Raw genomic sequence first — 25028 nt, forward strand, 5'->3', positions numbered from 1 at the left:
TTAGCCTTTCCAAAGGAGGCGATCAGATATGCATCTATCTCAGTGAGCGGAGGGCGGCTTTGAGTTCTGTCTGTCCTTTGTCCACAGGGAAACTCCTTATGACGGAGGTATGTCACTTTTTTTTTTTTTTTAATCTTAGTAGCTTCCTTTTTAAGGAATAGATTGGGATGCAGCTTTGCCCTAAGCAGTTCCCAGCTTGACTTTTCCCTTTCGCTTTTGGGATGCCAAGATTTATTTTCTTTTTACACCTTTCAAGGCAATCCTGCTCTGTCTGCAGAGATGATAGAAAACTGCACTCAAGCAGGACCCAGCCCCTTTCCATTACGGATGCAGAGAACTGAGGCCCAACACAGTCCCAGGACCCAGCCCCCTTACATTACGAATTCAGAGAACTGAGGCCCAAGACAGTCCGTTGGCTGCAGAAGAGAAAGAAAACAAGAAAACCAGGAAGAGCAAGAAAAGGAGGAACAGGAAAGGGAGTTTATCAGTTTCAAATAACACTGTTTAATAAGCAATTTTTAACTCATTTTTATTTTATTAAGTTGAACCTAATTCAATGTTTTATGTTGAACCATATGAAATAGCCATTTTTGCTGGTAAAACTGGAGAATTTCAGTAGTTCCACTTGATATATCGTTGGTGGAAGTCAGTTCTGACTTGATATATCATTGGTGGGGGTCAGTTCCGACTTGGACCCACATATTTAGACCTTCTGAGTCAGGAATTCACAGACTTTTTCAAATTACTAAATTCAGGAATGAAAGAGTGGATGGGCCGGGTGTGGCGGCTCACGCCTGTAATCCCAGCACTTTGGGAGGCTGAGGCGGGCGAATCATGAGGTTAGATCAAGACCATCCTGAGGTCAGGAGATCGAGACCATCCTGGCTAACATGGTGAAACCCTGCCTCTACTAAACACACACACACACACACAAATTAGCCATGTGTGGTGGCGGGTGCCTGTAGTCCCAGCTACTAGAGAGGCTGAGGCAGGAGAATTACTTGAACCCGGGAGGCAGAGTTTCCCTCTGGGAACCGAGCGCAGGGAGCTGAGATTGTGTCACTGCACTCCAGCCAGGGCGACAGAGTGAGACTCCGTCTCAGAAAAGAAAAGAAAGAGTGGATGACACCATTGACCGACCAACAGAAACAGAAACAGAAAGGGATGATGGGGATTGTGAGGAGAACTGTGTGCCAGTAAAGTAGGTAACTAAGAGGAAATGGAAATTTTTATAATAATGAAAGCTACTGAAACTAAGTCAAGAGAAACAGAAAATCTGAATACACCTATAACAAGTAAAGAGACGTAATTAGTAATTTTAAATTTTCCTACAAAGCAAAGCCCAGGTCCAGATAGAAGTAATACCAAAACTTCACAAACTCTTCCAAAAAACAGAAGAACACTTCTAAGGAACACCTCCTAATTCATTGCATGAGGTCAGTATTACCCTGATACCAAAAGCAGGCTAAGACTGTGATCACAGGAAAACTACCTCAATGAATATAAATGCAGCTGGGAGTGATCGCTCACGCCTGTAATCCCAGTACTTTGAGAGGCTGAGGTGAGTCGATTTTCTAAGGTCAGGAGTTCAAGACCAGCTTGGCCAACATGGTGAAACCCCGTCTCTACAAAAAATTGCACCACCTTATGAGATAAGGATCATACCACTCAAACATTGCCACAATACAATTCTTTATCTTTGACTCTACGTTGCTTTAGTTCACCTTCATTATGACTTAAAACATATGTTAAGGGTTGGAGTTGATGGTATCTTTTTAGTTGTGTGCATTATTTATTGACCAGAGGTCTTCAGACATGGCTCAATCAAGATGTCCCCCTTGGGCTCTCTACTTGGGGATACAGAGTAAGAATAATTTGGATTTTGGGAAAGGTAGGACTCAATCACAGACCCAGGATTCCTTTGTCCAAGATGTTTAGGTTATTAAAAAAGTGATTTGCAGGCCAAGTGCGGTGGCTAACGCCTGTAATCCCAGCACTTTGGGAGGCCGAGGTGAGCAGATTGTCTCAGGTCAGGAGTTTGAGACCAGCCTAGCCAACATGGCAAAACCCCATCTCTACTAAAAATACAAAAATTAGCCGGGCATTGTGGCAACACCTGTAATCCTAGCTACCGGGGAGGCTGAGGCAGAATAATCGCTTGAACCCAGGAGGCAGAAGTTGCAACGAGCCAAGATGGCACCATTGCACTCTAGCCTGGGCAACAGAGTGAGACTCCGTCTCAAAATAATAATAATAATAATAGTAATAATAATAATGCGATTTGCTTTGCTTTTTCTTTTACACCGGCTAATTACAAGACACATTAAGAAGGCACTTGAGCACAATTTACTGGGGAATGAAGGAGAAGGAAGGCCGGAGGCAGACAGAGCTCTAGTGATGATCCTGTGGGTTGAGCCGTGCAGTCTAAAGTGGCACGAGGGCGTGCACACGGGTCTCCTCTCCTGGCTTGCAATCCCACCAGCCTCTCGCCCCTGCAAGGTGCTGTCCTCAAGATTATTAAAAATAGCAGTGCTGGGGGGCTGCAGGACCAAGGACCTGGATGTACTAATCATTCTGAATGGATTCTATATCCACTCTCTTCTCTGATTCATCCCCTTAGGAATGCCCTCAGCAAGTCAGGTGACTGAACTAGCTACCAAAGCACCTGTTAGTATAATTCTGACAGGAAATCTCTACAAAGATACAAACCCCTTTATAGCAATACAGGAGTCAGTGACAGCTACCACCTAGTAGTCTGTTAAGAAGACAGGGCTCTGCAAACTCAAGTTATTAAAACATAGACTAAAATCACAGTAATCAAAACAGTCTGGTGTGGGTGTAGGATGAGGCAGACAGTCACTGGAATGGAATACAGTTTTAAAGTAAACCCAAAATACACATGTTCATTTAGTGTATGGCAGAAACATAATTTCAAATGAATGAAAATGATTTGGGTTGTTCAACAAATGACCTTGGGACAATCAGATCATCCCATATATCCAAATGAATACAAGGTGAAGCAGAATGTTGACATGAAACCATAAAAATGTTAGAAGAAAAGAGTACATCATTTTGAACTGGGGAAGACAAGGATGACTAAAAATCCAAAAATCAAAAAGAAAAAGATTGGTAAATGTGACTACAAAAACTTAATGTTTCAGCCGGGCGTGGTGCCTCACGCCTGTAATCCCAGCACTTTGGGAGGCAAAGGCAGGTGAATCACCTGAGATCAGGAGTTTGAGACCAGCCTGACCAACGTGGTGAAACCCCATCTCTACTACTAATAAAAAATTAACCGGGCATGGTGGCACATGCCTGTAATTCCAGCTACTTGGGAGGCTGAGGCAGAAGAATCACTGGAACCTGGAAGGCGGAGGTTGCAGTGAGTCAAGACTGTGCTACTGCATTCCAGCCTGGGCAACAGAGTGAGACTCCATCTCAAAAAAAAAAAAAAAAAAATTCTCATCAATTTCCTTGAACATTTTTCACAGTAACCCTATGAATTATTTCCACAATTGCATATTGATATGGGAAAACTCAAGATTTTAAGTGGTTTTACCAAAGTCTATTTATAATTGCAAGCTGGGAGAGGACAGGAAACACTGAGCTTCTGCCCTGGGCCTTAAGTGACTTCAGCCTCAGTCCTGCCTCTCAGAGACTGGAGCCACAACAGAGACCAAGGGGAAGGGAGAGAAAAACCGGACTTGCGACATCCACTGCTGGTTGTACAGCCCTTGTCACACGAACTGCCTTCTCTGAGCCTCACTTCTATCAAATAAAAATGGGAGAGACACTATCAGTCCTGTCTGGTAGGGCTCTTTTGAAATGATGTGCATGAGAGAACTTGATAATGAAAAAGTAAACATGAAGTACTTAAGCATTGTGCAAATATAAGCTGTGATTCTAACCTTCCAGGTTTGACCTTGAATATATGTTGTGGTATTCAAGGTCACAATGATGTAGCTCCATCGTCTGGGGTCAATACCTGGGGCTTTTATTTAGGACGTGGGACACACGTGTGGAGTTTAGGAGTGGAGGTTTAATAGGCAAAAGAAAAAGAAAGGAAAACAGTTCTCTCTCTACGGAGAGAGGGGACCTCTGAGAGGAAGAGACCTGCGGATACCCCAGATTTTATAGTCAGGCTTGAGGAGGTGGTGTCTGATTTACATAGAGCTCACAGATTGGTGCAATCAGGTGTGACCTATACATAACCCTAACCCTAACCCGCCCCGATCTTATCATGCAAATGAACTTTCCCCTTAGCCGGGGCCATCTTGTCTGCTCCTGACTGTATGCGTGGCTGGCGGAGAAGGGAAGAGGGGGCCGCCATCTTGAACATGATTGGCACAACTGCCCTCATCTATCTGCAGCTGGATATCACAGGCTGCTCTTTGTTAGAAAGGAAAATGATTTGGGGCTGATTTTCATTAAAAGGAAAACAGTACCGAGGACTTCCACACCCTCACTATCTGCCTAATTTCTTCTTAACTCCTGTGTCAACAGTAGACTGTGAAAAATCAGTTTGTTTGAAACATTTTTCTAAAATCAAACAAAGGTTTTCTATACTAATTATAGTAAATTATTCTCGAAAAGACCCGAAAGCATCAATGTCAGTGGAAATCACTTGCTTGTTTTCCTACGACCTGCTGTATTTGGGGCTGCAGTGTGGGCTGCTTGATCCATTTAGCCAACAGCAGTTTTCCTTTATCCATTGGCACTGAAATTACGCAGTTGTACTTTCTGCTTCTACCCACCCTAGCTTTATCTCAGATCACGAGGTCAGATCAGCCACTGGGCTGGGGGTGTTTAGCAGTGATAAATAAATGCTTAGTAAACAAGGCACCCACACCAGGCCCCCTGGCAGCAGGCATCTGTCTCCTTGCCTTATTCCACTGCTGTGGGATTCCCCCAAGGAGAAACATTCTCTCAGACAATTCTGACCTTTTCTTGTGGTGGTTCTTCTCCTCTCATCTCCTGTCCACCTAGAGCTAGGAGGGGTTTCAGCTGCAGGGATGTATCAGGTCCTCCTATGCTACTTAAAACAAAATAAAACAAAAAAAGCAGACTTTGGGAGGCCGAGGTGGGTGGATCACCTGAGGTCCGGAGTTTGAGACCAGCCAGGCCAACATGGTGAAACCCTGTCTGTACTAAAAGTACAAAGAATTAGATTAGTTGGGTGTGGTAGTGGGCATCTGTAATCCCAGCCACTCGGGAGGCTGAGGCAGGAAAATCGCTTGAACCGGGAGGTGGAAGTCGCAGTGAGCCGAGATCGTGCCACTGCACTCCAGCCTGGGCAACAGAGCGAGACTCCGTCTCAAATAAATAAGTAAATAAAGCAGGACTCAGTTACAAATCTGAAAAGTGCCGGTGCTCTCAGACAACAGGAGGGAATTATCTCTCAATTCTCCTTTAAGGCAAAACATGTCGTGTCAAGGTGAGGAAGAGCAAATGTGTCTCCACTCAAAGGTGAACTTCAGAGCTGTCGGTGGCTGGGGCCCGGGCTGCTGCCTTCTCTGGGCTCCCCTGTGAATGCTGTGAGGATTGTTCAGACAGAGATCACTGAACACCTACTAAGCGCCAGGCATCTTGAGGAGCACTTTCCACACCCAATTTCATCCCTGATGGCAGAGCCGCTGTGGGACTCAAGGTCATCGAATTCTCTTCATCACACAGACAAAGACATGGAGGGTGGAGATGGCCGAGGGTGGCTGTAGGCGTCTTATCAGGAAGGAGTCTGCCTGGGACCCCAAGTGGGGCTCACACCCACACACACTCTCCATGCCTGGGACCCACACAGGGCACACACACACACACACACACACACACACACACACCCTCCACCCCATTCTTCTGCCTCCAGGATTCTGTCTGGGGCTGAGACCCAGGTCGTGGCCAGCACCAGGCATCCTCCTGAAGCAGCCAGTACAGAGGCCCAAGACAAGGCCCTGGGGCCTCCTTCCCAGTGGGGCCTTCTTTCTGATGGAGCCCGTGGGGAGGAGGCCAGGATGGGACTCCCCCTCCTAAGGAGTCTGTCTGCCATGTGCATAGAGACACCTGACACCAGAGTCACAAAGGACCCACCTTCCCCTTAACCCCAAACTGAGGGGTTCCCAGAAGGATGGGGCTTGTGGTGTTAAAACCAGGAATGTCCCGGGGAGGTGGGAGTGAGCCCAGAGCTCAGGCTTTTGCTGGAGCCCCTGAGTCGCAGGGCAGTGCCCTGGACTGTCTCACCAGCTGGAGGGACACTGCCACCTGCCAATGGCGGCACCGCCAATTTCCAGTCACCGCAGTCAGCTAGGATTCATCCCACCCGCCTAGGGGCTAGGCCTCAAACCCACGTCATCTGGGGTGTCTGCAGCTGTCAGCGTCTTGGAATGTGCACCCGCAGGGCTCACATGCTGAGCAAACTTGGCTGTGTGATTACAGCCCCGGGCTTCTCTGTGAAGATTTAATTTCACTTGTTAAATAATTTACAGCTCTGGCAGGCAGAGGAAACTCTGAAGAAGTTTCGTTTGCAAATGCCAGTGTTTTTAGTTCAGCTTTTCCCCTCAAAACTCTGAGTTTGAAAGAATAAACTTAAAAAGGATACGTTTCCAGGCTTTCTTCTCCCTTCATTGAATGGTGTTTCTTCAGGTAGCTGGAGGAAATGGCTTGGAGTCAGCTGCCATTCACAATAAAGTGAAAATTAGACACAGCCATATTGGCAAGAATGAGAGAGAGACAGACAGAGAGGAAAGTAGGAAGAAAGGAAGGCACATAGAAACCCAGGTTTATATTATATGTGTGCATACGCATGTGTAACCCTCTATCTAGTACATAACAGGAATATGGAGGGGACATTAGGACCCCTGTGAGATAGTGCACCAGTTTGAGACGATACACTGTGTACTTGGAAATAAGACAGAACATGCCATGAGTTGTATTTATGTGCCATTTTGTTTATTTGTTGTTGTTTTTCCCTGTCAGCAGCAGAATATGTGGTATCTTGTCTAAATGTGACTACGTCCACATGTGACAGGCCTGGGGGGAAACATGGTGTTTCTGACCTGTTTCTCCCTCTTCGCTCCCCGCCCCACCTCCTGCTCCTCCCTGTCTCCCAGACCCTTCCCAGGCCTCTTAGGCAGAACGTGGCGGCCAGCAGAGGAAAATGGGAAAACAGGATTCCAGAACAGTCACTGCCAACTCTTTCAGACAAACGCATGTTTTCAATATCAGCTTCCCTATCTTGAAATAAATTCATACATATTATTTACTCTCACAGACAGTTTTTGAAAATCTCTGTAGTGCCCAGACTGAAAGAGAAAAGAGAAATCAAGATAAACCAAAGAAGATCAGAGGAATCCCCGAAGCTCTCTGGGGGCAGGGATGATCCTCCCTGGGGTCGGAAATTCCCAGGTAACTTTTGACTCTCCAAAAACTTAACTACTGGTAGCCTCCTGCTGACGGAAAGTCAATTAACACGTACTTTATATGTTATATGTGCTATATACTGTATCGTTATGATAAAATAAGCTAGAGAAAAGAAAATGTTATTAAGAAACTCAGAAGAGGCCGGGTGCAGTGGCTCAAGCCTGTAATCCCAGCACTTTGGGAGGCCGAGACGGGCGGATCACGAGGTCAGGAGATCGAGACCATCCTGGCTAACACGGTGAAACCCCGTCTCTACTAAAAAATACAAAAAAGGCCGGGCGCGGTGGCTCAAGCCTGTAATCCCAGCACTTTGGGAGGCCGAGACGGGCGGATCACGAGGTCAGGAGATCGAGAGACCATCCCGGCTAACACGGTGAAACCCCGTCTCTACTAAAAAATACAAAAAAATAGCCAGGCGAGGTGGCGGGCGCCTGTAGTCCCAGCTACTCAGGAGGCTGAGGCAGGAGAATGGCGTAAACCCGGGAGGCGGAGCTTGCAGTGAGCTGAGATCCGGCCACTGCACTCCAGCCTGGGTGACAGAGCAAGACTCCGTCTCAAAAAAAAAAAAGAAACTCAGAAGAAACAGAAAATACACTTACAGGACTGTGCTGCACTTATGGATGCTGTAAGTTTACTTTCTTTATAAGATGAATCATTCATCTAAAATAGCGGCAACCACCACTGCAGACCTCAATCTATGGTACATACCAAGCATTTCCACTTTTTCCTGTTATGTCGTGACCTTTTTCTGCTTCTTGGGGGCACTTCCAGCATCACTAGTGGCACTTCGTGTGGGTCCTCCTCTCCCATGACTGCTGGCTGTAGGGACCACTGAGACGCTGATGGTTTTATAAAGACCACTGAATGAGATGAAGGACCAGGCAGGGCTTTGGGCACCGGATCCACCTCCACACATCCTCACCGTTATTTAGAGGCCTCATGGAAGTATATTTCCCCAAGTAGCCTTGATTGCCATCTGCATTCAACTGTAAAATCAAGAATATCAAGGTAGGAAGGAGCCATAAACATCCTATTACCTGACTCTCCTAGGTTAAGACGCCTTCTGAGACATTCCCGCACAGCCGTCTGCCTGATACTGAATGTCTCTGCGGAAAAGAACTCAAGACCTGCCAGGCAGCCCATTCCATTTAAGCTGCTTTGCCTATTAGAAAGTTCCTTCCTTCCTTCCTTCCTTCCTTCCTTCCTTCCTTCCTTCCTTCCTTCCTCCCTCCCTCCCTCCCTCCCTCCCTCCATCCCTCCATCTTTCTTTGTAGTGAGAATGGGAAAGAGTAGAACAAGGAGCTGGATCTGTACCTGACTGTGAACAATCGAGATAACTCACCACCTTCAGACCAGCCTGAAAGTTCTTCCTATAATGAGTCAAAACGTGCTCCAGAGTTCTGCCAATGACCCTCAAGCAAAACTTTTTTTTTTTTTTTTTTTTGGACCAGTGGGGATGGCAACAGTGAGTTGAACTAATATTAACATGTCAGTTGGTTTCCTTAAAATTGGTTCAGTGTGTTCTCAACTTGGACGTGACAAAATTCCAGCGATGAGGCTCATCAGTGTCTCCAAGCCCTGGCGATGCTACCTAGGACATCCCGAGCCTGATTCTGATTGAGGCTGTGATTTGGCCTCTGCGGTGGGTGCGCCATGGGAGAGGAAACCATCCCAACATCTGACTCAGGGCCGCGAGCCCATTCATACCTAGGAGATCACTGAAAGACAAAGTTTCCCAACCTCAACGCTACCCACATTCCAGACCAGACGGTCTCTGTTGTGGGGAACAGTCCGGTGTGTCACGAGACATTCGGCAGCATCCCTGGCCCCTGCCCGCTGGCTTCCAGAGCACACACTCTCTCCTCCCAGGTCACAAAGATCAAAAGTGTCCCAGATATTGCCAATGTCCCCTGGAGGATGAAGTCAGCCCCAGGTGAGAGCCACTGGTGTGGGCTGTGTACACGGCCTCCTTTGGTCTCCGTTTAGTGCCTTTAGTGATCCTTCTTAAAGAGAATATGCTACCTAGGATCTTAGCTGAACTTCTTAGGGGAGAGCCAGATATTGTTACACGGAGACCATGACATTTTTTTCATTATATAAACAAAACTGACCAAGAAAAAATGCGTATTCTTCTTCCTCTATTTCAATTAAGATTGCCCGTTGTGTTGTACATGGGCTTAGCTCCTATTTGTTTGGCTATCAGTATAGTAGTTCTACTATTTTTTTGTGATTTTTCTCAACCAACACAAGGACACCTTTGAAGCAGTAATAACGTCACAGTTTCCATTTGAAGCTTGAGGTTAGAGGACACTCAAAATCAGGTTTGATCAATAGCATAATAATGAAGATTAAAAAGTGATTTTTGGTTTCTTAGGAAGCTATTGGAACAATTTATCATAGCCAGTCAGGTAGTCAATACAAACAAGACTTACTGGAGAAAAATAATCACTAGCGTAGGTAATAAAAATTTAATTGATTTACATTTATTATTAAAAAATGAATGTATAATTTGTCAGAGTTAAATATTTATAGCTCCAGTTTTTAAAAATTGATCTGTATGTTTTGTACTTGTAAGCTAAACAGACAGGTATACTCAATGTTGTTTCAAATGATGCTAGAAAAACAGCTGCATGTGAGCTACTCTAATAGGTGATGGTGAAGGTTTTTTATTTCCTAATTTTATTGTTGTTTTTAAATTTTAAACTTAAGTTGTACCTATATATATTTTCTTTTCATTTTATTTAAAAATAGCTTACTGTAAATTTAATGTGTGAGTGTTAAGTGGAGAGTTTAATTGTGTAGCCTTGGAATTGTGGCATTTCCACATGGAGGGAGAAGTTGGAGAATAACATTCATAATTAGTGTATTCCACATGCCAGGGAATTTCCTACAGTCACCTCACTTTCTGTACTATCCCATTTTACCAGAAGGAAGCAAAGATTCAAAAAAAGTAATTTGCCTTCAAAACCCATAGAGAACATCTACAACAAAACCAAGTGACAAACTATTTCCACAGGCCCCAAAATGTGAGCAGGTGGGGACAGTCACCAACTAAAAAGTCCTCCTAGTATCAGCATCTTGTCCAAAACCAGGGGGCACCTCGCAGCCTCGAGAGTGGAGGAGGCCTCAGCAGCCAGCGTACGGCCTGAAAGGCAGCGCAGCACATGGAACAAAAGCACAAACCATCATGGGGGCTGCAGATTCTGATTTTACTAAGAGACTGCAGTTGGCCCTTGGTAAACTCTGGAGGGGCAAGGTGCCTGGACCCCATGAACAGTTGAAAGGTTCCTTCCCGAGCGGAGCTCTATTCTCGGGGAAAAGTGCTGAGATTGTAAGCAAATCAAGCAGGAGAGAGACACTAAGAGCAAAGGAAAAGAAAGCCCAGACCACAGTGATGGAAAACAGAGGAGGCTCATCTCAGAAAGTACGAGGTCATCTTTTCACTCACTTTGTGGACAACAGAAGTAACAGAAGATGGACCTCTCTGACAGCAAGTTAGATTACTTCCGTAAAATGAGCCAGTTCCTAGAAAAACAGAAACTACTAAAAGAGACTAAAAAATAAATGGAAAATCAAGTAGACTTACAACAAATAGAGGTTTAATTGGTAATTAAAACTTTTCTGCAAAGAAAAGCCCAGGCCCACATGGCTTAACTTGTAAATTCTACCAAACATTTGAAGAAGAATACCAAACCTTCACAAATTCTTTCAGAAAGAGAGAGAGAGAGAGAGAGAGAGAGAGAAGGAAGGAAAGAAAGAAAGAAAGAAAGAAAGAAAGAAAGAAAGAAAGAAAGAAAGAAAGAAAGAAAGAAAGAAAAGAGAAAGAAAAAAAAAAAGAAGAGGAAGAAACACAATCTAACTCATCCCATGAGGTCAGTATCATCCTGACACCAAAACCAGACTGACTTGTAATGAAAGGAAGAGAAAACTACAGGCCAATATCCTCAATGAATATCAATGCAAAATCATCAAAAAAAATACTAGCAAACCAAATCCAGCAATATCGAAAAAAGATTATACGACACAGCTGAGTGGGATTTATCTCAAGAATGCAAGGGCGGTTCAATACACAAAAATCAATGTAACACAACACTTCCAAAGAGTACAGGACAAAAACCACGTGGTCATCTCAATAGGCACAGAAAAAGCATTTGAGAAAATCCAACACCCCTTCAGAATAAAGCACCTAAAAAGCTGGGAATAGAAGAGAACTTCCTCAGCCTGGCAAGGGGCATCTACAGAAAAGTCACAGTTACAGAGAAGAATCTGAGTGCTTTCCCTGTAGCTCAGGAGCAGAAGGAGGAGGTCTGCTCTCCTGTTTCTATTTAATGTTGTAATGGAGGCTCTAGATAAAAGTTAGTACAGAATAAGAAGAGAATGAAAGACAGAGAGAAAGAAAGGCAAGGTCTCCATGCTGGAAATGAAGAAGTGAAATTATTTCTGTCTGAAATTTCATAAGAACAGTGCAGACCGAGGCAGGGTGGGCACAGTGCAAGTGGAGCAGGGTTGGCCAGGAGCTGGTAATGATGGATGCACTTTTCCTCTGATTTTTTATATGCTTAAAATTTTATGCAACCTTTGGCCAGGTTCAGTGGCTCAGACCTGTAATCACAGCACTTTGGAAGGCCAAGGCAGATCACCTGAAGTCAGGAGTTCGAGATCAGCCTGGCCAACATGGCAAAACCCTGTCTCTACTAAAAACACAAAAATTAGCCCAGCATGGTGGTGCATAACACCTGTAATCCCTGCTACTTGGGAGACTGAGGCAGGAGAATCACTTGAACCTGGGAAGCAGATATTGCAGTGAGCTGAGATCACGCCACTGCACTCCAGTCTGGTTGACAGAGACTCTGTCTCAAAAAACAAAAACAAAATTTTATGTAACTTTTAAATAAAAGTTAATATTGGAAGATGTTTTTAAAGGAATAATACACATTCTCAGAAAACTCAGAGATTTCTAAATCAAAAGAGAAACCATGCCTTTTCCTTGTTTTTTTTTTTTTTTTTTTTTTTTTTTTGAGGCAGGTTAGCCCCAGTTCATGACTGCGGTCTAAAGCTATTGGCTAATTTTACACAAATCAGAACCCATTAACTTTTCATTTAATCCAAGTCTATCACAAAATATCTAGTCAAATATTTACTGATTTTATTTTATTAATAGGGAAAAACCCAACAGTCCGTGCTCATAACCAACAGGTATGTAGAGATGTAAGCTGTTTCAACTGTTTTCCCCGTCATTCTTCCTTACGGAACATAAATAATTCACAAATCCAGTCCCTCTCCTCTTCCCCTAATTAACCTGTAATTAACCCAATGAATTCTTTAAGAACTCAGTTCGATGTCACTCTCCTGGGGGTTGGCTTCCCAGCGCTTCCTGGCTGGGTCTCAAGCCTCTGCCACACGGAGGAGGCATAGGAAGTTCCGTCACTTTTCCCCAGTGTCTAACTCAGGGGGTTGCCGCATGCTCCTCTGTAAGATCAGGTGGCCGCGGTGGGGCTCCCTCACTGGCCTGTGTCTGTCCTTATTCGGCCAAGGGCTGTTCCTGGCACACACAGCACAGGGGATGAGCCTGGCAGGGCTGAGTGAGAAGATGTGAGAAGGGACAGATAAAGAGACAAACCGACTCACATTGTTACTCGCCAATGCCTCGCCTGTCGTTATTGTACACCACACATATACAAAAAGGAAGTTTCCATGTTTTTCAGTATTTTCTTAATACCTTTATAAAGTGCATCAAACTTAGCCACTTAAACTTATTTATTTGGTTTATGATCCCTGTGTTTTTAATCTTTTAATATTTCTGTATACTCGATAGGATACTTCCCTTCGATCATTTTATACTTTTATCAAAGTAAAATTCTAGGCCAGGCACGATGACTCACACTTGTAATCCCAGCACTTTGGAAGGCTGATGCAGGCAGATCACCTGAGGTCAGGAGTTTGAGACCAGCCTGACCAACATGGTGAAACACCATCTCTATTAAAAATACAAAAATTAGCCTGGCATGGTGGTGGGCACCTGTAATCCCAGCTACTCAGGAAGCTGAGGCAGGAGAATCTCTTGAACCCAGGAGGCAGAGGTTGAGGTGAGCCGAGATCATGCCGTTGCACTGCAGCCTGGGTGACAGAGTGAGACTCTGTGTCAAAAAAAAAAAAAAAAAAGTAAAATTCTACTTGGCCAGAACCATTATTAGGTTGTTTTTCTTTTTTTAATGTCATGGTTTAATTAATTAATTTAATTGGCCCCTTCCAAAAGGAAGCTTATTAAAACATTTAATAGAACCTTAAAGAAAATCCTCACTTGTATTTATTTTGATAAATTGGTTCGAATTTAAGAAAGCCTCACTGAAGGTTGACTTTACTTACAGAATGTCAGTAGATTTACCAGGAAAACACTTGTACTGTCATGACGTGAGTGAACCCCAGAAGATAAGGATGCTTCATAATTAATGCCTCCAGCTCTTAACATATGCAGCCATCTGCGCTCTCCCCTGCGCAGTCTGCCGGTTTGTTAATAATGCATTCATATTTGTCTGTAGCCCATACGAGCTGTATGACAGGAGGGATCAGAAAACACAATCCATTTCACCCAGTCTAAGTTGCCAGTCGGGTGTGGATAACAGGTCAGTTTATTGTTAGCTGTAGTTTCAGGTGAGAGTGACATGACTCAAAATAATGTGACCAAACTAAGAGAAGAACATGTAATCATGTTGGCCCTCATACCGACAGTGCAGAGGCCAGCAGCCCAGTCCTGAGGATCCCAGCCTCCATCCAGCTCACCTTGCTTTGAAGACAACGCCACCACTGTCCCAGCCCCCAGTGACCGGAGAGTAGATGGGGTCACCCTGGCTCCTGCCTGGGCACCCTCGTTCTACCCCAGCCTCTGCTGCATTTCCCGGGTAATTCACTCTCCATCCAGGCTGCTGTCAGAGAAGGCCCTGGTGCTGTCATTGCCAAGTTTTTTCTTTTTTTCTTTTCTTTTTTTTTTTTTTTGAGGCGGAGTCTCGCTCTGTCACCCAGGCTGGAGTATAGTGGCGCGATCTCGGCTCACTGCAACCTCCACCTCATGGGTTCAAGCGATTCTCCTGCTTCAGCCTCCCAAGTAGCTGAGATTACAGGCATGCACCACCATGCTCAGCTAAGTTTGTATTTTTAGTAGAGACGTGGTTCACCATGTTGGCCAGGCTGGTCTCGAACTCCTGACCTTAGGTGATCTGCCTGTCTTGGCCTCCCAAAGTGCTGGGATTACAGGCGTGAACCACCGCACCCAGCCCCCTCAATGTAGTCTTAGTAGATGAGCAGTCCTAGTTCCCAGATCAGATGGGAGAGCCGTAAGACCGGGTCCAGGTTGCCCTGTGCTGTGAGGAAGAGCCGTGATTGTTCCACTGAGGCTTGAGAGACGACTTTGGAGGGGAGAGGGTTAGAGGGCAGGCCAAGGGCTGTCGGATCACAGTAGGAAGTGAAGTTGGCACCATTCCAGTTGCCATCAACTCCCTGCTGGCATGTAATCTGCATGCAGGTTGGAGTCATCAGAAACCAGAACCTTCTCTGATAGAAAACAGGGAAAGCACCGAGCACCCGTCTTGTTGACAATGCTGTCCAGGGCTCGCTCCTGAAGAGGCTGTGAGATCCAGGGGCACGTGTGATCTTCTGGCTGGGGAGGTACCAAGGCCACAGACCCCGACCCCTGTGCAGAACCATGTACTCCCCGCCCAGGCTTGGTGCACTGGAGGGAATGAAAATAAAGAACCTCTTAAAATTTAGTTGGAGAAATAATAAAATATAATTTTCCATAGTCAAACAGAATAGGATGAAATAACAGCAAACACTTCTCTGACATAGTTCCGAGAGCCTTGTGTATATGAATTCGTGCAATCCCATAGTCATCCAATTAGGCGAGGACTGTCATTGTCCCTGTTTCACAGACATCGGGGCCGAGGGCTCCTCTAGCTTTCCCACGCCTCACAGCTGGTACATGCAAACCCAGGGCTTGAGCCCCAGCAGTGTGGCTCGGGTCTGCTGCACTGACCCATGTCCAAGTTGTTACGTGCACAAGGGATGCTACAGACGTTTATGAGACACACACGGCGGTGGCTGTCATACATTATCACTGGGGAGCTAAATCCATCGGGGTCCCAGTTACAAGCAACTGAAACGAATCATGCTATTGCTTTTTTTTTTTTTTTTTTTGGAGACAAGTCTCACTCTGTCTGTCGCACAGGCTGGAGTACAGTGGTGCAATCTCGGCTCACTGCAACCTCCACCTCCTGGGTTAAAGCGATTCTCCTGCCTCAGCCTCCCGAGTAGCTGGGATTACAGGCACCTACCACCATGCCAGTCGATTTTTGTATTTTTAGTAGAGATGGGGTTTCATCATGCTGGCCAGGCTGGTCTCAAACTCCTGACCTCAGGTGATCTGCCCATCTTGGCCTCCCAAAGTGCTCGGATTACAGGTGTGAGCTACTGCACCTGGCTGAATCATGCTATCTTAGGAGTCAGAGGTAATTAACTGAAAGGATACAGGGGCTCACAGAATTGAAGGAGGCCAGAAAGCCAGGATTAGAAATGGCTCAGAAAATTACCAGGAGAGGTTGAGGGGTGGGAGCTGCAGCCAAGTCTGGCTGGGTCTGAACTGCAAACGTTCCTTTGGGTCCCTGGTCCAAGAATAACTAATATCTGTGTGCTTTGGTCCAACACCACACACTGGCTGTCCCAGGGAACAGAAAGAGGAGCCTCTCTCCTCACATTCCTTGTAGTTAAAGACCATACCTTGCCCGTTCTGCACCAAATGGTCCCCTCCCATATCAGGTGCCAAAGAGGGGGTGCATGAGGAATAGCCGCTCACCTGAAGCAGTAAGGGGCAAGTGGCTGTTGGAAGGATCCTCCGTCCGAGGCCATGCACAGTGGCACCTCCAGGAGGGAGAGCAAGGCTGTAGAGGCCGGCATGGGTGCCTGCTGAGAAAGCTGGGAAAGCTGGAGGCCCAGAAACCATCCCACATCCCCCAGCAGGCCCCACCAAGAGGAGGAACCTGAGGCCAACCTCCACAGGCAGAGGGAACGTGATACACAGTTGACGTGTTAGGGAAGCAGCTGGGGTGAACAGGGAGGGCATGGAAGACACCAAGAGATGTGTCCCAATGCCCCACAGCCTGGAGGCTCACATCTGCAACAGGGATGACTGTCAGGGTCTGTAATCCCAGCACTTTGGGAGGCCAAGTGCTCACAGAACAGAAGCACAAACCAGCATGGGGGCTGCAAAAAACGGTGCTTTGCAAACAACGGTGGCGACACGAACGTCCCTCCACTGAAGGAATTCACAAAAGCAGTGCAAGAGACCATCATAACATCAAAAAATTACAGTTCTAGCACTCTCTCTAGCAGAGAGAGTGCTGGAAGACCACACCATGTGCCACAGGATACCTGTCTGTGTTTCTCTCTCTCTTTTTTTTAGATGGAGTCTCTTTTTTTTTTTTTGAGATGGAGTCTTTTTTCTTTCTTTCTTTCTCTTTTTCTTTCCTTTATCTTTTTTTTTGAGATGGAGTCTTTCTTTCTTTCTTTCTCTTTCTTTCTTTTCTTTGTTTCCTTCTTTCTTTCTCTTTCTCTATTTCCTTTCTCTCTTTCTCTCCTTTTTGAGATGAAGTTTCTTTCCCTTCTTTCCTTCCTTCCTTCCTTCTTTCCTTTCTTTCCTTCTCTTTTTTGAGACAGAGTCTTGCTCTGTCACTCAGGCTGGAGTTCAGTGGCGCGATCTCGGCTCACAGCAATCTCTGCCTCCCAGGTTCAAGAGATTGTCCTGTCTCAGCCTCAGTAGCTGGGATTACAGGCACCCACCACCACGCCCAGCTAATTTTTGTATTTTTAGTAGAGATGTTTCCCCACGTTGCCCAGGCTAGTCTCCAACTCCTGAGCTCCAGTGATCTGCCCACCTTGGCCTCCCAAAGTGCTGGGATTACAGGCATGAGCCACCATGCCCGGCCCCTGTATTAGTTTCTTTTTGCTGTACAGCAAATGATCCCAGGCTTAGGTGCTTAAAACCATACACATTTCTCAATCTTTGTTTCCATGGGTCAAAAGTCTGCATGTGACCAGCTGGGTCCTCTGACTGGGGCCTCACAAGGCTGAAGTCAAGGTGCTGCTGGGCCAGGTGCTCATCTGAAGGTCAAGGTCACCTTCCAAGCTTATTGGCTGTTGGCAGCATTCAGTTCCTCGTGCTTGTGGGACTGAGGCCCCTGTTTCCTGCTGCTGCCCGCTGGGACCTGCTCTCAGTTACTGGAGGCCCCTCTGCTCCCTCTCATGTGGCTCCCCGGAAAGCACGGCGGTTTGCTCCCTCACGGCCAACAGGAGCACATCTCTGCAGCCTCGACTCTCTCTGACGTTCCCTATCTGGTATCCAGTTCCACCCAAGATAACCTTCCCTTTGACTAGCTCAAAGTTGACTGATTAGAGATCTTAATTCCACTGAAGAATTCCTTCATCTTTACAAGAGAATGTAACCGGATCAAGGGAGGGACATCGGGCTCTGTTCCCACCGAGGACAGGGGATTGAATGGAGCCCCCCAGCATGGGGTGGGAATGTTGTGAGCCCTATCAGAACTGTGTCTCCTGAAGTCCCGGAGACAGAAGCGGCTCAGGAACGAGGGGAGCACTGTGGCGCTGAGTCTACAGGATGGATGAGGTGGAAGATGTTCCAGGGGGATGAGACAGCAATGCTGAGAAAGGAAGGAAATCTGGATGACTACGTAGAGGTTGGCCAGATTATGAGAGACTGTGATGACCAGTTGGAGAAGTTTGTATTTCATGCTATAAAAAGCAACCAAATCTAGTTAATATACCCTAAGTTGGGTAATAGGATCAGATTCTTTACAGTAAAGCTTACAAAAGTAAAATTATTTTATAATTGTATTATAGCAAACAACAGGGTTTAAAAATGGTCCCTTAAAAATGAGCCTTAAAAATAAGCAGCCACTTAATACTCATTTGGGTCCAAAAGCCACAAAGCTATTGACATTTTCTTTATGCTGAGGAAGTCTTGGTGGTATCGATTCTCATACAGCAGAGATCAAGACGAACATCTTGTACCTCCTCTTCCCCACCTGCCTCTGAAGCAAACCCTGATCTGATGACATTGTCATGAGGCCTGCTCGCCCTCGGCAGCTTCCTAGTGTGCCCTGGGTGTGGGCATCCAGTGCCAATAAATGGAGGAAAACGGGCAGACTGGGAGGGGTGGGAGCAGGCGGGAGGAAAGGAAGTGGGGAGGGAGGGAGGGAGGCGGAGAAAGTCAGCGTAAGGGAAAAGTGGGACATCTGGTCACACCAGGGTTCAGGGAGTGGCAAGAGGTTCCGAGCCCTGCCCGCTACTGACCCGAGGCTCACACGGCCTCACCAGCCTCGCATCAGTCACGGTTCCGAGTCCTCAGGAATAACAACAACTAAAAGAGTTAATTTAAAAAATTTTTTCCATTGTAATTTATATGGAATTCTGAACAATGGAAAATCAGAGCCCAAACAGGTGATAAAGAGGTTCATTAAGAGCCTTGCGAACCCGAGAGCACATTCAGAATCGCCCTCGCACTTACATCTGTGAAAGACACACGCTCCGGCCAGTGTCCCGCAGACACTCCCACATCCCCCATCACACAATGAGCAGGCCTGCTTCTCTGCTTCCCATCACTTCACCCATCCCGTTCAGCAGATGCTCCCCTTGAAGAGCTGGAAAATATGGGTGTTCAGGAAAGGCCTTGAAGATAGAAATGAATGCAAATGCTGTTGTTATTAATAATATTTCAAAGTGGGCACAGGGAACTTGATGACATTTTAATTTAATTTGATTTGATTAGTCGGGGGCAAAAGACTTTTTATTTTTATCTTCAAAGGCTGGAGGCACGTCAGGTACACAGACTGCAGCACGGTTTGCTCAGCGTGTTGGGTTCTGGCTGACGATGTGTGCCCAAAACCTTTCTCACGGCTTCTGAAAGTAGATTGAAGGGAGTGGAGCACCGTAGCCTCTCTGGTTGCAGAGACTCTCCAGGCATTTTCTTTTCATGTGAGATGTCACACTAACCCAAGCACGATAATTTAGCTTCCTGCTAAGCTAGTCCAGAGACTGATCGTTTCTATCCAAAATTGGCAAGCCTCCCTTCCTTTATATTTCAGATTGAAGAACAGGAGAAAATTTTCAGAAAATGGTTTATAGTGGAAAGGTACTGGTTTAAACTTAACCTACTTGCTGTTTGAAACAAGTTATTTTAGTTAAAGTGAAATTCTCTATGTAAAATATCATTTTAAGAAATCTTCATAATGCATTTTGCTGTTTTAAAGTTTTGTATTTAGTAAAATGCAGAAAGTCTAATCCTTCTGAAGACTCCCTTATTACATCTCCTCACACACCCACTTGTACTCACACCCCCAATCCAAAGGTTCATGGGGATACTCTGTTATGTAATTTTGTTGTCAATGTGATTCATAGGTTTTTGGTTTTGCTGTCTAGTTGCTCTGTTTTAATTTTGGGATTTAGAAAGATTAAACGCTATGCCACCACCACCTTTCACTTTGAACATTTTGAAGACAAATATTTCCTACTTGTGACTAACATACCCAGCCAAATTATCCATCACTATAAGATCAGAAAAATATTTTAACTGTTGATGTTTCATGCACCCTTTCCCAGGAAGCTACTACAGAATACATTCCACTAAATTAAACAGATAAATCAAGGAGGAAGGCATCATGGAATGCAGAAAATAAGGGCTTATGAGAGAGGTAGAGGGAATTCCTGGCACCTGTGAAGTGCAGCCTGAGTATAGAAGTATGCAGCAAGTTTAGAAAGTCACCATCAGATTGGGGCAGGATGCCAAAGGGTGACAGGAGGGATGTCTCCAGAAAAAAAAAAAAAAAAAAAAAAAATATATATATATATATAGAATGGCACTGACAAATATGAGTGTATGGCTGTGAACTAGTAGAAAGTATACAGAAAGCTAAGGAAATGAGGCTGGGCACAGTGGCTCATGCCTGTAATCCCAGCACTTTGGGAGGCTGAGGCAGGAGGATCACTTGAGGTCAGAAGTTCGAGACCAACCTGGCCAACATGGTGAAACCCCGTCTCTACAAAAAATACAAAAATTAGCTGGGCATGGTGGTGGGCCCCTGTAATCCCAGCTACTCAGGAGGCTGAGGCAGGAGAATCACTTGAACCAGGGAGGCAGAGGTTGCAGTGAGCTGAGATGGCGCCACTGCACTCCAGCCTGGGCAACAAAGCGAGACTCTGTCTCAAAAAAGAAAGCTAAGAAAATGAAAGAGGGAGGCGATGATTATCTTCAAGGAAAAAAGGTCGTATAAGAAAGAAGATGCAGTGAAAATGCATGAACACAGGGGTGGCATATAGCATGTAGCACACGCACTGACATGCAGTCATGTAATCTTGTTACCATCACAGGCAGGGATTGAATGGAGACCCGTGTAGCCTCTGCGGGGACACATGCAGTAGAGAGAGTTAGAGGTAGGAGCACGAATGAGCTAAATATTTATCTTCCCATGTAACTGGTGCTGTTGACATTTTCAAAATTATGCTATAAGCATATGATTTGGAAATATGGACACAATAAAGGTAGAGGAGCAAAGAGCTATGAGTGATTCTCTGCAGGGGATTCCGGAGTGGGCGATGGCAAGGACATCGGGTTATTCTTATGGCTGGGTAGCGCTATTTTCTTTTAAAACTATGTAAATGTGGCCGGCCACGTGGCTCATGCCTGTAATCCCAGCACTTTGAGAGGCCAAGGCGTGTGGATCACCTGAGGTCGGGAGTTCGAGACCAGCCTGACAACATGCTGAAGCCCTGTCTCTACTGAAAACACAACATTACCGGGTGTGGTGGTGCATGCCTGTAATCCCAGCTACTCGGGAGGCTGAAGCAGGAGAATCACTTAAACCCAGGAAGTGGAGATTGCAGTGAGCCGAGATCATGCCACTGCATTCTAGCCCGAGCAACACAGCGAGACTCCAATAAAAAAAAAAAAAAAAAAAAAAAAGGCAAATGCATTTCTTTGGCTAACATTAAAGTTTTTACAAAGTTTCATTGTAATACAGAAAATAAACTCTTGGTGTACCCCTGTAGGATTACACAGAATAAAACCAACCATTCGATACCTTTCTTCTTCCATTCCCAATCAGAAGGTTATTTCTGACCCATTGAAATATTATCTACAAAGAAGATGAGAGCCTCCTGCAGCAGTCTCGAGTGGTCTGAGAGCTGAACCCAGGTTTGAGGCCTATCTCCAGGTGGTCCTGAATATCCGTGCATCCCGGGACCTTGTTAGGATGAACTCACCAGAGGCGTCCTAGGTTGCTCAACGCAGAGACTCTTACCCAGGGTGTCAGCCTCTGAAAGATACACGTGCCTGGGCCTCTTTCCTGAAGATGGACCCAGCAGGTCTGGAGGGAGGGCCCTGTGATGCACCCTATGATGAGCCGCTGATCCGAGCTGCGTGGAACCTCAGCGGGGGTGTGAGCTATCAGGAACCTGCCGCTGGACTGCAGCGACCAGGAGAATACGGGTTCTGTGCATCCGACGGCGGGGACCAAGCAGAAAGGAAAAACCCTTGCTGAGCAGACTGTGCACTGGGCAGCCTGCCGGCCACTTTATACAGATTCTGTCATTCAGCTGGGGTCTCTCTGCTCCTTGATACTAACCACGCCTACCAGACCATCTTCCCTCCAGCTGGAGGAAGAGGTAGACCTGGACCCTGGACGAGGCAGGGAAAATCAGGGAGACCCAGCAGGACGGGTGAGAGGAGTGTGCTTGGGGAAGGTGGCCCCTAGTGCCTGGCCTCAGGCAAAGTCGTTTTCTGTGGATCCAAAAAGGAGGTGGCGTGATTGTGCCCAGTTCACAGACAGGCAAGGAGGGGCCTCGGCAGGCTAAGGCATTGCTGCAGGATGCACCGTGCCCGCCCCTGCCTGCAGAGCCGGTGTTTTCAATTCCTTCATTCCACCTTAGCAAGATGGGCCTTGGGGGGGAAGTGGGGGAGTGAGGGAGAAGCAGGTGTGTGCCAGAGACCAACGACACCCACTGTGGGTTCCAGCTGTCCTGCGGTGGGTCAGGCCAGCAGACTGCAGGGACGGGGCTGGGAATGGCCGTGATTAGGAGACAGATGATCCAGCCACAAGCCTGTGGTGGCCTTGGGATCTAGCTGGCCCGGGGATGATTCCTGCCTTCACCGTCTTCAAGTAGTGGGATTTTAGACTTAGGTTTCCTCATCAGAAAAACCGGAGCAGTGGAGCCCCGCACTCGTGCTGCCGTCCGTTTACAGAAGTACACAGGGGTGGGTGTGAGATTCCTGGCACATGGCCAGGTCTCCAGCCTCAGCTTCCATCTCCTCCTTAAAGTGATCCAAGCTGAAGCATGCACTGGTGCAGCCTGTATGACGACATTCAACGTGGTGACATTGTGAGCTGCCAACACAACCACGGCGGCATCAGAGTTTTTCTTCACGTGTGTCACTAAGGCAGAAACTGGTCTCATCGATGTTGTTTTGTTTTTGTTGTTGAGACAGGGTCTTGCTCTGTAGCCCAGGCTGGAGTGCAGTGGCACGATCACAGCTCACTGCAGCCTCAACCTTCTGGGCTCAGGTGATCCTCCCACCTCAGCCTGCTGCGTAGCGGGCACCACAGGTGTGAGCCAACATGTCCAGCTAATTTTTTATTTTTTGTAGAGACCAGGGTCTTCCTATGCTGCCGAGGCTGGTTTCAAATTCCTGGGCTCAAGTGATCTGCCTGCCTTGGCCTTGCAAAGCGCTGGGATTTCAGATGTGAGCTACCACGCCTGGCTGTGTGTTTGTTTTTTTTTTTTGAGACGGAGTCTCGCTCTGTCGCCCAGGCCGGAGTGCAGTGGGGCGATCTTGGCTCACTGAAACCTCTGCCTCTCAGGTTCAAGACATTCTCATGCCTCAGCCTCCTGAGTAACTGGGATTACAGGTACACGCTACCACACCCGGCTTAAAAAAAAAATATATATATATATATATATATATATTTGTACTTTTAGTAGAGACATGGTTTCACTATGTTGATCAGGCTGGTCTTGAACGCCTGACTGGTTTTCTTTTTTAAGAGCTTTCTTCTTCACGAGCTCTGTCTTCTGAAATGGAACTCAGAATAATTGAATATTAACATAAAAAGTTATCTCTGGTTCTGGAAACACTATTTTTTTCTTTTTCTTTTTTAAATTTTTAACCATTTTAAGTGCACGGTTCAGTGGCATGAAGTATCAGACATTCACACTGTGGTACAAGCACTGCCATCCATTCCAGGACTTTTATATCATCCCAAACTGAAACTCTGTCCCCATTAAATACTTACTGTCCAATCCTCCCTTACCCCAGCCCCTGTCAAGGGGCTTCTAGCCCCATTCTATCATACTTTCTGTCTCTATGGATTTTACCTTTCTGGGGACCTCGTATCAGTGGAATCTTACAGTATTTGCCCCTTTAGGCTGGCTTCACTTAGTAGCATACAAAACCATTACAATTTTTACACACTTATTTGGCTTTTTGAGCAGACTGAGCTAATTTCCAGTTGTCTAAGAATATTTAAGTATTCTTATAAGTTACAGTAACTGAAAAATATTTTAAGAGAAACCATTTTATCTTTCTGTTTGAAAAAGTGAAGGGGTGGCCGGGTGCGGTGCCTCACGCCTGTAATCCCAGCACTTTAGGAGGCTGAGGTGGGCAGATCATGAGGTCAGGAATTCGAGATCAGCCTGGCCAACATGGTGAACCCTGTCTCTACTAAAAATACAAAAATTAGCCAGGTGTGGAGGCGGGCGCCTATAATCCCAGCTACTCAGGAGGCTGAGGCAGGAGAACTGCTTGAACCTGGGAGGCAGAGGTTGCAAGGAGCCGAGACCGCATCATTGCCCTCCAGCCTGGGGACACAGCAAGACTAAAGGGGTGAGTTTTCAGTTTTCTAGAAAGTAAACAGTTTAGTTTTACCTTTAAAAGTAAAAAGTTTGGTTTTCATAAGTTGAACATTCATTAAAGTAATGTTATGTAATATTCAAGCAACTTGCTTGAGCAAAGGTGCAAATTACTTTGACTAATGCTAAATTTCTAATTATCATCCACCTCTTATTTCAGATACCCTATCATCTTTACTTTGTTGGAGAGGAGCTGTAATAGTCTATGTTAAAGTTACTGTTCAGACAAAGGATTCCAACAAATTGCTTTCACTACTTTATTGGTAATTTTAAGAACTACGAGGAACTTAGTTGTTTTTTTCTGGAAGAAAACTGGAATTAAAATCGCTGATCCTTTAGAGAAATAGAACAAAGGAGAAGGAAGTGTACAAAATAAATAAGAAAAGAATTCTTAGCATACTTTCCTTTCCTGTATTCTCACTGAGAAATAAAAAGTAAATGGGATATTGAGAAGCAAAATTAATCCTGATTAGGCTCGCTTTGGGACAAGCAACCACTTTGCACGATTACCCATTGTTAGGCGTGAAACGGAGCCGATGATCGCTCATTGTTGAGGAGAAAAGACCTGGAGACCACGCTCATCCAGTCTCGCTCCTGACCTGCATCTGAACACCTGAAGGAAGAAACTTTAAGAAAAAGACTTCAAGTGACAG

The 25028-nt window shown here is 45.8% G+C and overlaps 1 protein-coding gene and 1 long non-coding RNA gene across 13 annotated transcripts in view; one reads left to right on the forward strand and one right to left on the reverse strand.

Moving 5' to 3' along the window:
* Positions 1-617: 617 nt before the first annotated feature.
* LOC114673506 (uncharacterized) overlaps positions 618-25028 on the reverse strand; it is a 30700-nt gene continuing 6289 nt past the window's right edge. For 2 of the 12 annotated variants that reach the window (XR_013407778.1, XM_077974068.1), the window contains 3 exons: positions 8333-8396; positions 8119-8249; positions 3954-6661 (listed from right to left, as the gene is read on the reverse strand). Coding sequence is in view for 4 of the 12 variants with exons in the window: in XM_077974068.1 (XP_077830194.1) it covers positions 6536-6661; positions 8119-8249; positions 8333-8396 (321 nt within the window). In the remaining 8 variants the exon portion in view is untranslated. Of the gene's footprint in view, positions 710-3953; positions 6662-6917; positions 7293-8118; positions 8397-14018; positions 15137-17027; positions 18208-18982; positions 19144-25028 lie in introns of those variants that run through there. The other 10 variants (XR_013407775.1, XR_013407772.1, XM_077974072.1 and 7 more) reach the window with 8 other exon arrangements.
* On the forward strand, positions 21723-24642 carry LOC106994397 (ATP11A upstream neighbor lncRNA). The gene is made up of 2 exons (XR_013407972.1): positions 21723-21906; positions 24536-24642. It is a non-coding gene; the product is annotated as an ATP11A upstream neighbor lncRNA (long non-coding RNA).

The sequence above is a fragment of the Macaca mulatta genome, chromosome 17 (assembly GCF_049350105.2).
Source record: "Macaca mulatta isolate MMU2019108-1 chromosome 17, T2T-MMU8v2.0, whole genome shotgun sequence".
NCBI lineage: Eukaryota > Metazoa > Chordata > Mammalia > Primates > Cercopithecidae > Macaca > Macaca mulatta.